This window comes from Podarcis bocagei (assembly GCF_964188305.1).
Source record: "Podarcis bocagei genome assembly, chromosome: 14".
Classification (NCBI taxonomy): Eukaryota; Metazoa; Chordata; class Lepidosauria; order Squamata; family Lacertidae; genus Podarcis; species Podarcis bocagei.
In genome coordinates this window covers 20,461,608-20,477,764 of record NC_138139.1, presented here as the reverse complement: position 1 = coordinate 20,477,764, position 16,157 = coordinate 20,461,608, and the positions used below count along the sequence as shown (strand labels likewise).

General features: G+C 46.1%; 1 protein-coding gene across 3 annotated transcripts in view; it reads right to left on the bottom strand.

The window, feature by feature from the left end:
- The window catches only part of NTRK3 (neurotrophic receptor tyrosine kinase 3), a 412,299-nt gene that overhangs the window by 287,172 nt on the left and 108,970 nt on the right, over positions 1 to 16,157 (bottom strand). For all 3 annotated transcript variants that reach the window (XM_081171109.1, XM_081171110.1, XM_081171111.1), the window contains exon 3: positions 14,789 to 14,860. In XM_081171109.1, coding sequence (XP_081027235.1) covers positions 14,789 to 14,860 — 72 coding nt within the window. The remainder of the gene's footprint in view (positions 1 to 14,788; positions 14,861 to 16,157) is intronic.

Below are 16,157 nucleotides of genomic sequence, written 5' to 3'. Positions count from 1 at the left end.
AGGGGAGGAAGGGAGAATGTTAGCTGCTTTGAGGCTCCTTCGGGTAGTGATAAAGTGGGGTATCAAATCCAAATTCTTCTTCTTCGGAGGCCCCGCAGAGCATCCTGCCCCAGCTCGCCCTACCTCACAGGGCGGATGGCCCCACCCCTGGGCACAGGGCACCCACGCCGCCCCAGGTGCCTGATCAGCTTGCTCTGCCGCTGCATGCACACGCACACACACATACATGCACACACACACACAGTAGATACATATAGACGGAGTTTTCTTTCGACAGCTCAGAGACCAACCAGGAATGTTAAGGTGAACCCACATGACACAGACCAGGGAACCTTTAGCTTTTCAAATGTCCTTGAATTACAATGTCAAGCATCCCTGGCTATGTAAACTGCTTCGAGGTTTTCCACAATCAACCTCAATAAATATTAGGACACAACATCTCCATCACTGCTTTGACTGAAAATGCCAGGGACTGAGGCTGGGACCTTGTACTTGCATCACTTCACTGAGGCTAGAACTACACGTTGCCTAGCCAACCCACCTTCGCTGATTGGTTCAGCAGGGAGAGAAGTGCCTAACTCTCCACAAGCTCACCGCTTTCCCTATATATTGCTTTCTTCACATGCTCAGGTTCCAAAGACAAAGAAACAAAGGGCAACTGCCCACCACTTCCATTCTGCAAATTGCCCTCCTTCGGCACCACTTTCCAGAGGAGCCGCACAATGTGTTGTTCCAGACTCAGCTACAGCCTTTTCTATAGCTGGGACGGCAGCTTAAGTGTCGTGATTCAGATGTCCCGTTAGGCAACTTAGAGCAAGCACAAATCTGCCAGAGACAGATTATTTCAAAGCGAAGGAAAACAAAAAACCTCACGCAGCACAACGAGGAGCCACCAAAGGCAGATGGATAAAGCAATTATTAATATTTTAAACGGAGTCCTGACTGCTTGAGATCTGCTTAAAGCATGCACCTCAGTACGTAATTACACGGCCTTAATTTGTTTTCCTGAATGCACCATAAATAAAACGCCGAGCAGAGTCACGCACCTAACAACAGGCTGGCACAGAACAGTGTTTAGAAATAATTGGAGCCTGTCATCAAATGGTTTGCTGCAGTGGCAGTGATGAGCACCATTTCTGAAAAAGAATGGAAGAGTGGTGTTGGTGCAAGACTTCAGAAGTACGCCTCTAAATACCAGCATCAAATGCAGAGAGTTGTTATTGCACTCGGGTCCTGAATGTAGGCTTCCCATAGGCATCTAGTTGGCCACTATGAGAAGAGAATGCTGGACTAGATGGGGCTGTGGTCTGACCCAGCAAGGCTCTTCCAGACCCTCCAAATATCCCTATTTTCAAGGGACAGTCGCGAATTTACAGAGCCGTCCCAGTTTCTGATTTGATCCCAGAATGCCACACTTTTCCTTAGGACGTCGCTATTTTAATCAGAGACATGTTGGAGGGTAGGTGACCCCCTGAGCCAAGGAGATAAGTAACTAGACAACCTTTAGAAGACATATGAAGACAGCCCTGCCAATGATAGTTTTTAAATGTTTGATATTTTATTATGTTTTTATACATGTTGGAAGCTGCCCAGAGTGGCTTGGGCCACCCAGGCAGATGGGTGGGGTTGTTGTTGTTCTAAAAAAATGTTTAGGGGTGCTCTCATTTTGACTCAAGAAAATCACCATTTTATAGTTCAAATCGGGGAAAATAAATACAGTAAATGGGCAAAAGTACAAAGATTCACAAAATGTTTAGGGGTATGCGTACCCCTGCATCCCCCCAGAAAAAGCACTACTATTACAACTACTACTACTACTACTACTACTACTACTACTACTACTACTAATTATTATTATTATTATTATTATTATTATTATTATTATTATTATTATTATTAAATAGGGCATCCATATTTTCTTCAGAGAGGATACTCTTTTTTGTTGTTATGGGGTTTAGAACCACAAGATCTAGCAATGGCTGCCAACTTGGATGTCTTTAAAATAGGATCAGACAAATCCATGGAGGACAAAGCTGTCATTACTAGCCAGACACGCTGAGTTGCCGCCAACGTTGGGGAGGTGCCTGTTGTGCGTGCATGACGTTACACATACGATGCCCCCCAACCCAGCCAGGCTGACTCAGCCCACCACCCACCCACCCACCCACTCCCACCAGCCACTTTACCGTCATGAAAGGAACATCCCAGGGGGAAGATTCTTCACCCTTCTGCATCCCTGGCACAGGTTGTACCAAGGCAAAGATGCTTCACACTGGCACGTCACTGGCAGAGATTGTCAGAGCACTTTCTTGGAAGGCGCCCATCAAAGGTTTGTGCCAGGGCAAAGATGCTTCACCCTGGCGTGTCCCTTTGAGAATCGCCACAGAATTTTTTTCGGAGGTGGGGCCCTCCTAGAAAATATTGTGGGGCCCTGCCCCCCCCCCGGTGATGCCCCTGTTACTGGCCATAATGGCTATGCTCTAACTCAACTGTAGGAGATATTTGAATACCAGTGGTTGGTTGGGAACAGTGCTGTTGCGTGCTGAGGTCCCCCAAAACCCCTACTTCAATAACTCAGACATCACACATAATTTTTGTTTTAGGTTTTTGGCATAATTTTGGCCACAACTTTATTTTATACAAATTGAGAGTGGTTGCTTAGGCATTGGTTATGACTACCTGTCCCCCCCCCCCCGCCTTGGGGGGACAGCACTGACTCCCTAGTCAGTCCCGGAGGAAACAAGGTCAGAGTCAGATGGAGCTGCGTAACAGGCCCTCACTGCTCCGTGCATGTTCCTTGAAGCTTACGCGGCCCGCACCCTGCCGTCAGGGTTTGGACGAAGGGGATGGTAAGCTTCAGAATTCCTTTAACGGAATACCCGTCAGCAGCAGCATTGGAGGGGCAGGCACAGCCAATCCATACCCCTCCACCAACCAATTTTAACCAATGCCTAACCGCCAACCTTACAAGTTGTGACGATTTGCTAAGCAGTAGGCAAAACCCAAAAGGCACGCACTAATCAGCCAATTGGACAAATTCCTACTGGGCCCCCGCACCAATGCGAACGACCCCATGACAGGCAGAGCAAGGTCAAAGCGCAAGCCCAAATCAAGGGAGGGCGGGCAGGAGATCCGATGTCCACAGCAAAAGAGAAAGAGAAAGCTGTGGACCCTGCTTATATAAGGGCATTAATCCCACCCCTAAATTGGCAACATCAAATTTGCCCCAGTAACAACTTCATCCAATCTGCTCCAGCCCATTGCCATCAATGGGCTGGTCACTAACTGGGGGTTTTGTTCGGCCCCATCCGCAACACGTGCTCTCTCTTTTATGACAACACGCTTTGTGCTCAGGTCCTGCTGCAAGATAGGTCTCGCAGGTCTCTGGCATGTCTTAAACAAGCGCAAGTCTGCATCAAATGCTATCTGCGGAATCCTGAAGAAATAATTTTTGTTAAAGCAGAGCAGCCTAAGATGTTTTTACAAAGTAAAAGACTGATATGGGGCTCACTCAGCACATCTTAATTAGTCTAAGGTAGGAACGAGCATCTCTCTCTCTCTCTCTCTCTCTCTCTCTCTCTCTCTCTCTCTCAAAAATATGGATTTTGGAGCTTTGTTTGTTACCTGCATTGCCCTAATTTGGTTTATGTTGCAAATGTTCCCGCACAAAAACTCCTGGACCCATTGGTCTATAATTTGGCAAGCTTAATCCACTCTGGAGGGGCTTGCGTGCTTGTAAATTTAAAGCCATTTTTAGATTCCCTATTATAGCAAATAAGGAACAGAGCTTTTCTTTAAATGGTGTGGTTCAGCACTTGAAACACAGATTGAAATGGAAAGAGCACAGAGCAGAATTTTTAAAATGCAAATATAGCTAGGCGAACCTTGATGGCTTTGCTCACCCATAACATCTACATAGTTCAAAACTCACACGACTATCATTTTTTCCTCTACAATCACGGGAACTGTAAAGTGGCTATGGATCTCCCTTCCTCTCCTTACCTGCCAGAGGCCCTGGGAATTGTGGCGTGGCTATAAATTCCCTTTCCTTGAGAAGTGTAGAGTAGCTACAGATCTTCTTTCCCCCCATTCTCTGAGAGCAGTAATGTAGCTTTGAATCACTGGTGGAGATTTCTCACCACCAAATTATCTTTCCCAGGACTCACCCTCCTTTTTCATATCTCAGTGGTGGAACACATGAGTTGCATGCAAACAGTCTCTGCTTCAGTCGCCAGCATCTCCAGGCATACACCCTCCAAGATTTTTCTGATGAAAATAGGGATGTCCTATTCCATAATGATAATTTTACTATTTACCGTATACCCCACACATCTTACTGGGTTCCCCCAGCCACTCTGAGCAGCTTCCAACATATATAAAAACATAATAAAACATTAAACATTAAAAAACTAACCTTCCCTGTACAGGATTGCCTTCAGACAGCTTGGGGGTCAGATAATGCCATACCCTCCAACATTTCTCCAATGAAAATAGGGACAGCCTAAGGAAAAGTCTGGTCTAAAGCTCAATATAAAAAACACACACGAAGATCATGGCCACTGGGCCCATCACCTCCTGGCAAATAGAAGGGGAAGAAATGGAGGTAGTGAGAGATTTTACTTTCTTGGGCTCCATGATCACTGCAGATGGTGACAGCAGCCACGAAATTAAAAGACGCCTGCTTCTTGGGAGAAAAGCAATGACAAATCTAGACAGCATCTTAAAAAGCAGAGACATCACCTTGCCAACAAAGGTCCATATAGTTAAAGCTATGGTTTTCCCAGTAGTAATGTATGGAAGTGAGAGCTGGACCATAAAGAAGGCTGATCGCCGAAGAATTGATGTTTTTGAATTATGGTGCTGGAGGAGACTCTTGAGAGTCCCATGTACTGCAAGAAGATCAAACCTATCCATTCTTAAGGAAATCAGCCCTGAGTGCTCACTGCAAGGACAGATCCTGAAGCTGAGACTCCAATACTTTGGCCACCTCATGAGAAGAGAAGACTCCCTGGGAAAGACCCTGATGTTGGGAAAGATGGGGGGCACAAGGAGAAGGGGACGACAGAGGATGAGATGGTTGGACAGTGTTCTCGAAGCTACCAGCATGAGTTTGACCAAACTGGGGGAGGCAGTGGAAGACAGGAGGGCCTGGCGTGCTCTGGTCCATGGGGTCATGAAGAGTCGGACACGACTAAACGACTAAACAACAACAAAGGAAAAGTGGGACATTCCTGGATCAAATCAGAACCTGGGATGGTTTCTCTAAATCAGGGGCATCCCTGGAAAATAGGGAGACTTGGGGGGTCTGCAGGTAGGGCTGGGAAACTGCCCTCTTTGAAACCACAGAGAGTCTCTGCCAGTCTGTGTCAGCAATACTGAGCTGTGTCCTCTCCGCCCTCTCCTGAGATTGCTGCTTGTGCGATCCCGTGGGAACATTGTCCAGATTGCAGCTTAGATGCACATTGAACTGTAGCACAAAGCTGCTCCCTTGAAGGCCAGATTGGGACAGTTTCCTTTGATCTCACCAGCTACTGTACTCTGTTCCTGCTGCCCAGAACTCCGGAGAGAGTGATATTTCCGCCAATCCTTTTATCCTCGGCCCCTCTGCGCAGCACCTACGGAAAATGTCAAGCCCTTGGCAAGCTGAGCTCGACGCAGGGCAGCAGCTGGCTGAAAGCAGGAAGGGGGACCTCCCAGCGCCAGGCACAGCCTCGCTCCTGGTTTCACGCAGATGATCCTGGGGGTACTGCCAGATGCCCATGTGGCTGACCCTCCGGCTGAATGACAAGGCTGCCAAACTGTAAGAGGGATGGGATTCGGGAGCAGCAAAGCAGAAAGCTGGAAGAGGAAACTCTCTGAGAAAGATCCAATTTGAAAAGCAACTTATATGCTGCAGTAATTCAAGCTGTCTAGCAGAGTTGCTTGGCCAATAATGCTGAATAAAGACAATGAGGAACTCAGGAAACTGCATCAAAGTGATAGCTTTGATCCATCTAGCTCAGTATTGTCTGCACCAGCTGACAACCACTATACAGAGCATTCTTCTTCTTCTTCTTCTTCTTCTTCTTCTTCTTCTTCTTCTTCTTCTTCTTCTTGTTATTAGTTTACTAATCACCTTCTAAATCAACATCCCAAGGCCATTTAAACATAAGATAATTAAAAATCGTTAAAAACACAAATACAGTGGTACCTCAGGTTACATATGCTTCAGGTTACAGACTCCGCTAACCCAGAAATAGTGCTTCAGGTTAAGAACTTTGCTTCAGGATGGGAACAGAAATCGTGCTCCGGCAGCGCAGCAGCAGCGGGAGGCCCCATTAGCTAAAGTGGTGCTTCAGGGTAAGAACAGTTTCAGGTTAAGAACGGACCTCCGGTACGAATTAAGTACTTAACCCGAGGTACCACTGTATAAGTTATTTGCAAATGCAGAAATGAATTTAAAATTGGGGGGGGGAGGGAGAAACTGAGGGAAACTGAAAATGACAGGATCACCCATCCCTGGTGGGGAGATCACTGTTGCCCTCAGGATCTGTTGTGAGTTTCTGATTTGCCAGGTGAGAACAGGATGCTGGACTAGATCCTGGTCCTTTGGCCTGATCCAACGGGTCTCTTGTGCTGATCCTACAAGGATCTTCTTAAGTTATTATGGACTGAACAACTCCCATGGGCAAGGCTGATTCAGGATACAAATACATTTACAACAAATACATTTACAACAAGACTGAAACTAAAGAACGGAGTGCTGGAAACCAATTTTTAGACAAACTATATTATATTATTATTATTATTATTATTATTATTATTATTATTATTATTATTATTATTATTAATACCCCGTCCATCAGGCTGGGGCTTCCCCAGCCACTCTGGGCGGCTTCCATCAAAATATTAAAATACAGTAATGCATCAAACATTAAAAGCTTCCCTAAACAGGGCTGCCTTCAGATGTCTTAATCTGTGGCTTATTTAGTAAAATTTGGAAAATCGATCAAAACGATTTGGCAAAAAAGAATAAAACAAGACTAAAACCCTAGCAAATAGACACTCATGATCAGGATGCATTTATCTAGCTGGAAGAGCCTACTTGGAAAAAAAAAAAGAACGAACACTTCCAGCATTGCAAGAAAATGTGGCGTTAGGGAGGTTCTAGATCTCCCATGGCAACCCCTGTGAACAAATCACAATGCATTTTCTCAGACCCAGACCAAATACCTTTATTTGCACAGTAATCTGAAAGCACACTGGAACATCCTCCTCAAAGGAAAACAAGAACATCGTAATTACATATGTACACTGCTGAGACAAAATCTATTCATCAACAAATAAAAACAAGCTAGACAGATACTTGCATCATGCGTCAAAAGCTCTGCAACTTGCCCTGCCTCCAACTATGCTTCCTGTCCTTACACTATTGACCTGTGGGTATTAATGAAGAGTCTGGTGGGGATTAACCCCTAGGGTCTATTCAAATGCCTATGAAGAGTGGACAGAATTACAGTTTTCAACAGCAGCAAACACTCCCCAAACAATCTGAGTAAATGAGGCTGTATGTTTACATCAACATACCCTCCAACATTTCTCCGATGAAAATAGGGATGTCCTATTCCATAATAATTTTATTATTCTACCCCACCCCATCTGACTGGGTAACCCCAGCCACTCTGGATGGCTTCCAACATATATAAAACCATAATAAAACATTAAAGATTGAAAAACACTTCCCTATACAGGACTGCCTTCAGATGTCTTCTAAAGGTTGTATAGTTACTTATCTCCTTGGTTCAGGGCTCACATAACTCCAAAACCTCCAACATTTCTCTGAGGAAAATAGGCTGATCACAGAAGAATGGATGCTTTTGAATTCTGGTGCTGGAGGAGACTCTTGAGAGTCCCATGGACTGCAAGAAGATCAAACCTATCCATTCTGAAGGAAATCAGCCCTGAGTGCTCACTGGAAGGACAGATCCTGAAGCTGAGGCTCCAATACTTTGGCTACCTCATGAGAAGAGAAGACTCCCTGGTAAAGACCCTGGTGTTGAGAAAGATGGAGGGCCCAAGGAGAAGGAGACAACAGAGGACGAGATGGTTGGACAGTGTTCTCAAAGCTACCAGCATGAGTTTGACCAAACTGCAGGAGGCAGTGGAAGACAGGAGTGCCTGGCGTGCTCTGGTCCATGGGGTCACAAAGAGTCAGACACAACTAAATGACTGAACAACAACAAAGGAAAAGTGGGACATTCCTGGATCAAATCAGAAACCGGGATGGCTTCGGTAAATCTGGGACTGTCCCTGGAAAATAGGGGAACTTGGAGGGGCTGCATTAAACATCAGTTTCCACTTTGCTTTCAAGAGCCACACTCCATTGCAAGAAACTTGGCTGCAATCTCCATTCCCTTAGAAGAAAGAACTTAAGGAACAGATAGTCCAAATGGTATTTAAGTGTTGAGGTGGGAGGAGGGAAGATTCAACAGAACCAACACGAAGGTTACGGCATCATGACAAGCTCCCTCCCTCTTCATGGTCTTTAAGAACCACAGCATGTATTTATTACTGGGGCAGCTGAGTGCTCTTAACAATTTCTGTCCATGCTTTTCTTAACAACCCAGTTGTCTTTTCTTTTCATTTGCAGAGATGGTCTTCTTTTATGTAGGCATGTAAGCGCGCTGTCATCTCAAATGCACATTTGACTTCCGTTAACACAAGTCTGCAGCGCTGGAGTGAACAAGAACCAGTAATTCATCCTGTTCTGCGTGCCTAGCCTTCGCAATCAGGCCTCCCCTTCAAGCGATGCCTGCATGTGCTCAGCACCATCCAAGGTTGCAGCTGCTTTGTGGATTAACTTAAAATGAGGGGTGTCCAAGGAGCAGTCAATGCTCTGCAGGCAGTGCTGCCCACCCCCAGCCAATTCTTCTAAGCCCCACATGACCCTGCTGAATCAATGTGTCCTTTAACAAGTCCACAGACAATGCCTTCCACCTGGGAAGATAAGAAAAGACCCTCCAAGTGTCCCTATTTTCCAGGGATGTCCCTGATTTAGAGAAGCCGTCCTGGTTTCTGATTTGATCCAGGAATGTCCCACTTTTCCGTAGGATGTCCCTATTTTCATTGGAGAAATGTTGGGGGGTATGGTGTTATCTGACCCGTGAGCTGTCTGAAGGCAATCCTGTACAGTGGTACCTCGGGTTAAGTACTTAATTCGTTCCGGAGGTCCATTCTTAACCTGAAACTGTTCTTAACCTGAAGCACCACTTTAGCTAATAGGGCCTCCCGCTGCCGCCAAGCCGCCGGAGCACGATTTCTGTTCTCATCCTGAAGCAAAGTTCTTAACCCGAGGTACTATTTCTGGGTTAGCGGAGTCTGTAACCTGAAGCTTCTGTAACCTGAAGCATATGTAACCCGAGGTACCACAGTACAGGGAAGTTTTTTTAATGTTTTATTATGTTTTCATATATGTTGGAAGCTGCTCAGAGTGGCTGGGACAACTCAATATGGGGTATAAATAGTAAAATTATCATTATGGATGGGACGTACCTATTTTCATCGGAGAAATGATGGAGGGTATGTAAGAACACAAGGAGAACTTGCTGGATCAGGGCAGTGGCCTATCAAGTCCAGCATCCTGTTCTCACAGTGGCTGACCAGATGCCAACAGCAGGAGCTAAGCAACTGCATCCCCACTTGTGATTGACAGAGGCTGATACTTGAAGGCAGACTCAGGCTGTGTGGCACGAGCTGCCTTGCTTTCCTGACCTGAACATTTTCACCTGCTCTGCTCCTGGATCTGATCTGGGGCGGGAGGTGCATGAAGGGGGTAGAAGATTGCTTCTGGGGTGGGGACAAGACAGCCAAAACCACCACTGACATCCACTGCGAATTTAAGAGCTGTAGCTTTAAGAACTTGAGCTTGCTTTTCCCTCCTCCCTCTCATCCTTTTTTCCTTGTATGCCATGACTTTTTAGATTATAAGCCTGAGAGCAAGGACCGCCGTAAGCGTGATTTTTGTAAGCTACTCTGAGAGCCGTTTCCCCCCTTTTCCTTCATTTTTGCTAAAGGGCAAAGGTAGACATGGCATCAATAAAAGTTGGGAGCCATTTTCTGTTCAGTTTCAGAATCAACACATTCTGTTCTCCGTGATCTAACTGATAAAGCTGGGACATTATATTGTATTGTGCACGAGGAAGCCTCAGCATCCACAAAACACAGCATGTGTCACTTGGGGGGGGGGGATAGGGGATGGTGGCCCAGGAAGCATCAGTAAAGAAAAAAAGATCAATATTATTGGACCAGTCGTAGGGAGGGAAAGAGCAACAAACCCCTCAAGAGAATTGTGGAATGAGAGAAAAAAACCCCAATTAATTCCAAGGGGGGAATAAGAACAATTAATTCCAGAGGAGTGGGAATAATCAATTGGGAACTGAACGAGGAGGGGTGAAGGTCTAATACATCTGGAGAGTTTTTCTGCACATGCAGAGAAAATGAGCCATGAATTCCAAAGGGCTTGGGAAGAAGGGAAGAAGCAACAAGATATTGAAAAACCAAAAAGCATTCTCTTTCTGCTTCCTCCCCCTGCTTAATTGGGCCTATGAAAGGATAAGGAGCTGAAGGCAAGGCCAAATGTCTAACAGAGGAGCTTGAAAGCAAGGAATAAGAACATAAGAAAAGCCCTGACAGATGATTCCAAAGGCCTGTCTAGTCCAGCATCTTGCCAATCACATGCCCACGGGAAGCCTGTAAGCAGGACCTGAGCTCAACAACATTTGGCTGTTTTGAACCTCCCTTTCTGAAGTCCAATCTTATGGGTGTTTGTTTGGAAATCCACTGGCCCTACCATTAGGCAAAGTGAGGCAGCTGCCTTAGGTGGCAGGTGCCTACAGGCAGTAGCTCCTCCCCTCAATCCTCCTGAGTCTCCCAATATGGTTAGATTAAGGTTTAGCCATCAACAGTGTTATCCTCTATGGGTTTGTCTTTCCAACATGCTTTACCCTCTCCTAGTAATATAAGACAAGAAGATCCCTGTTGGAGCCAACCAAAGTCATATCTAGACCAGGATTCTCTGTCTTCCCAGTGGCCAACCGCTGCCTCTGGGAAGCTCTCAGAGTAGCTAGGTGGCAAAAGGGGAGGAGGCTGTTGCCTTCCTGTCTTGCTTATGGACCTCCCAGAGATATCTGCTTGGTGTTGTGGAAAACAGGGTGCTAAACTAGATTGTTGCAAGGGAGGAGGGGTGCCTTGTGCTTTTTTTGTAAACCGCTTTGAGGTCTCCTACAATCAAGCAGTATATGAAATTTTACGAAACAAATAACTTATACGGAGCCAAACCATTGGTCCATCTGCCTCAATGCCGTCTACACTGACTGGCAGAAACTCTCCAGGGTTTCAGACCAGGGATGTTTCCAAGTTAATTCTGGGATTGAACCTGGGACCTTCTGCATGCAAAGCATATGCTCTACCATTGACCTACAGGTATTTGATATGGAGCTGCCAAACCTACAGGGCTGACTTGAAGTCTCCAGATTTGCCTGGACCCTTCCAGGTGGCAGGCTTGAATTTTCAGGTAGGAGATGCACACACCTAGACATACACCAGAGTTAACACTGGGGGATCTGCCCTTCACTGCTCCCTTTGACCAGGCAGGTCTCTTCTTGTGAGGTTGCTTAGAAAATGAGATAATGTACAGAAGAGAGGGAGGGGAGGGCATGTGTAAGAAAAAGCCGATGGAACAATGTTGCTGTTGTTTAGTCATTTAGTCGTGTCTGACTCTTCGTGACCCCATGGACCAGAGCACGCCAGGCACTCCTGTCTTCCACTGCCTCCCGCAGTTTGGTCAAACTCATGCTGGTAGCTTCGAGAACACTGTCCAACCATCTCGTCCTCTGTTGTCTCCTTCTCCTTGTGCCCTCCATATTTCCCAACACCAGGGTCTTTTCCAGGGAGTCTTCTCTTCTCATGAGGTGGCCAAAGTATTGGAGCCTCAGCTTCAGGATCTGTCCTTCCAGTGAGCACTCAGGGCTGATTTCCTTCAGAATAGATAGGTTTGATCTTCTTGTAGTCCATGGGCCTCTCAAGAGTCTCCTCCAGCACCATAATTCAAAAGCATCAATTCTTCGGCGATCAGCCTTCTTTATGGTCCAGCTCTCACTTCCATACATCACTACTGGGAAAACCATAGCTTTAACTGTACGGACCTTTGTTGGCAAGGTGATAGACAGGACTTATCAGAAGGTGGAGGAGAGAGAGGAGGAATTAAAGCAGCTGGGGAAAGGAAGAGTTGTGCGGATTGGAATTTAGCCTCCAAAATTATTGGCTGCAGTCTTCTAGTCCTCTGTGATTCTTCTACAGTGAACTCTTGCACAAATGCGGCTAATGCTTGCACACTCCCACAGAAGTGGTGAAAGAGAAACGTTCAGCAACAGATTTGACCTTCTGCACGCATACTTTGGGTAAAACCATTCAGGGATACAATTATGCATTCATTTTAAAAAATAAAATAAAAAAAGAACATTCGCAGCATTTCCGAAGTGTGTGGGATAGGCATTCCTGGCAACAGAATCCAAAGACCAGAATGCCTGGAAAGAAACGACTGTATAAACTTAGCACTGAAGCATGGTAGAGCTGAGTCGAAACTGTTTCAGCTGTTTTGCAAATCGTTGGCAGTGCAATATTACATATATATAAATACCGCAAATTGGCAATTTTGACCAAAAAAAAAAAAGGGACACAACCTGTTGCTAAACATTTACATTTTGGACTTATTTGGACAATAATTGCAATGGAGATGTCAACAGATTCGATAATGTTAGCAAAAGAAAAGGAGTAGGAGGAGAATTTCTGGATGTATATACTGGGCACATTAACACCACATGGCCTCAGCCTGGAAAGTAGTACCAACATAACTTAGCTTCAGCAAATGGATTCCTTCTGAACATCCCCTCTTCAAAGCTCTATAACTGCCACCTTGGAAACAACATCATTTTTATCATAGCAACTGATGAAGGCAGAAGCCCAAATGTTTTGCTATGACAATCAGAATTTCTGTTTTGTTAGTCACTGTAATAAGCATATGGTTTTAGCGATCAGCTGCATCCTTCCAGGATCCAGAAGAAACTTATCAGAAGAGCTGTTTGATGCTTTCAATTCTGCCTGCCCACCCCTTTCTGATTTTCAGTAATTTTTCAGCATTTCTCATCAAAATGCCCACTTGCTTCTTGACATTCCCATTTCATCACCCCTATTCCATTTGGCTCCCTCATGTTGGGCCATCACCACATAGTCCTTGTTTGATTACACTATCCATGTGACTAAATCACAGAACAGGAAGCAGCAGTGAGAAGGGGAAAACAATGGTGCCAACAGGATTTGTCAAAACTGAATATTCTCTCAAAGTGCTCTTCAGGTAGGGATATGGATCAATCTTTTTCTAGCATATTCCATTTTTTCCGTATGTTATTTCATAAGTCTGTTTCACCCACTTCTTGCAGTATTTTTAAAAAATGCATGAAACTTAAACACTTAATTTTACCCTAGCATATGCCTTTATAAACATAATTTGTATTTAAATGCACATTTCAAAGCAGTTCAGCCCCACCCATTTTTTAAAAGTCAAGAACTGCATTGTGAATTTCAGAAAAGCATGAAATCCAATGCATAACTATATTCCAATCCATGCATTAGTCAAGGAGGCAGTGGCGTAGCGTGGGGGGTGCAGGGGGGGCCGGGCGCACCGGGCGCAACATCTGGGGGTTAGGGTTAGGGGGCGCAAATCCACGGGTTAGGGGCGCAAATCCACGGGTTAGGGGGCACAAATTACTTGCCTTGCCCCGGGTGCTGACAACCCACGCTACGCCACTGCAAGGAGGTACAGACCAAAGTCAGTTTGCATCAAAATCCACAGAAATCAAATTTCTCAAGCACCCATACTGGGGATGGGGGGGGAATAGATTCCACCAGAACCAACCTTTCCAATAAAAAAATGGGAAGTGTAGAATATATCTAGAACAACAGTCATTCCACCCAGTTGACCCACTTCATCCAATACTCCACAGACATGTCTCACTTCCAGAGACTGAATACCACGCATATAGCCCTTGTTTGTGGTCCCAGCTCCTTCCGTTTTCAAGATGCCTTCCAGCTTAGCCTTACACTGTCAAAAAGCCCCTGTATCATCGCTTGGTCCCGGCTCATATGCTTTTCTAACGAGTCAGTAATTAAGAGCGCAAGCTGTCAGCCATGTGCCTGAGGTATGACAGCAGGGAGGAAAAACAGATATTGCCTTGCGTCTCCCGTTCGTTATGTGTTAATGAGAACGGTTTGAGGCTGCGTCGCAAATGCCACACTGATACAAGCACCTTGGCCCAGTCTCCCCCCTATCCACCCACCCCCAATGGTATCTCCCCCCCTCCTGCCCCCGAACCTCATGCTGAAAGGGAAACTTTCTACTAACCACCTAATGGGTGTTAATGAGGAATCGCTCATTAGTGCCGCAATCAAAGTTGCTTTGGTTATTAAGACACCTAAATCTGCCAGCTGCCCATGGGGAAAGAATTGTTTGAGGCTCTCCTTTCTCTGACCCCTTTGATTTCCTCCTTTTTCTTCCTCCCTTTGCCTCCCGTACTTTTGCGCGCGCCCCCTCTCTTTGCTTCTACCCTGCTCCTCTGACTTGTCTGTCCTCAAGCAACTGTGTGGAGAAGAAATCCCCCCCCCCAAAAAAAAGCAACTGCACAGCACGGCAGGGAGCATGCAGAGATGGGTCGGTCAGGGGGTTGAAGGAGGGAAGCAAAGCAAACCTACTCACATGTAGTGCAGGTGGGGGTTTTTATCAAATGCTCGAGGCTGGATGCTCCGGAGTCCAGAGTCCATGATTGTCCTGAAAAGAAATGGAAAAGGTCAGCAATAGCGAGGTAGTCAAAGCCCTGTGCTCATTTTGAGGAGGTAGATAGGAACATGCCATGCCCATTTGAAAGGAGAAATTATGAGACAAGCAGGGAAGGCCTGGAAACCAGAACAAGTCAGGGAAAGGTAACTGAGACCCCATTCTTGCCTTATACAGTCATACCTTGGAAGTCGAACGGAGTCCGTTTGACTTCCAAAATGTTCAGAAACCAAAGCGTGGCTTCTGATTGGCTGCAGGAAGCTCCTGCAGCCAATCGGAAGCCCCGTCGTCCTTTTGGCTTCCAAAAATAGTTCGCAAATCGGAACACTCACTTCCAGGTTTGCGGCGTTCAGAAGCCAAAACGTTCGAGAACTAAGCTGTCCGAAAGCCAAGGTACGGACTGTATTTAAAGCACTGTGAAACCACTTTAAACACAGCCATGGCTTCACCCAAATAATTCCGGGAGCTGTAGTTGTTGAGGATGCTGAGAGATGTTAGGAGGTTCTCCCTCTCAGAACTACAGTTCCCAGAGTTCCCTGGGAAGAGGAACTGTGAAAGGTGACTGTTTGACCATTCTGGGTCCCATCAACTTCAAGGCCCCTCCTTAAAAGGCTCTTTGTCTTTACACCTGACTTGGACTGGACAGCCCTTCAAATAGAGGGACAGTACCTTTGGGCTATGGGATGTGGGTAGCACTGTGGTCTAAGCCACAGAGCCTAGGGCTTGCTGATCAGAAGGTCGGTGGTTCAAATCCCCGTGACGGGGTGAGCTCCAGTTGCTTGGTCCCTGCTCCTGCCAACCTAGCAGTTTGAGACCACGTCAAGTGCAAGTAGATAAATAGGTACCGCTCCGGCGGGAAGGTAAACAGTGTTTCCGTGCGCTGCCCTGGTTCACCAGAAGCGGCTTAGTCATGCTGGCCACATGACCCGGAAGCTGTCTGTGGACAAACGCTGGCTCCCTTGGCCTGTAGAGCGAGATGAGCGCCGCAACCCCAGAGTCGTCCGCGACTAGACCTAATGGTCAGGGGTACCTTTACCTTTGGGCCAGGGACATGGGGGTGCAGAACCAGGAGTCTCCTGACCTGCTTTCTAATTCTGGCTGCTCCCCAAAGCAACATGTACGCTCCCAGCACAAGAACATTCAAGAAGGATCCTTTTTTTCCACTCATGAAGGAGCTGAGTCAGTCAAAGCAAGCAGAAGCCCACCACAACACGCGAGCACTAAATCTGGACAAGATCTGAACAAGCAATTTCAGATGCTTACATAGAGAATTCCTTAGGAAGACAGTTGC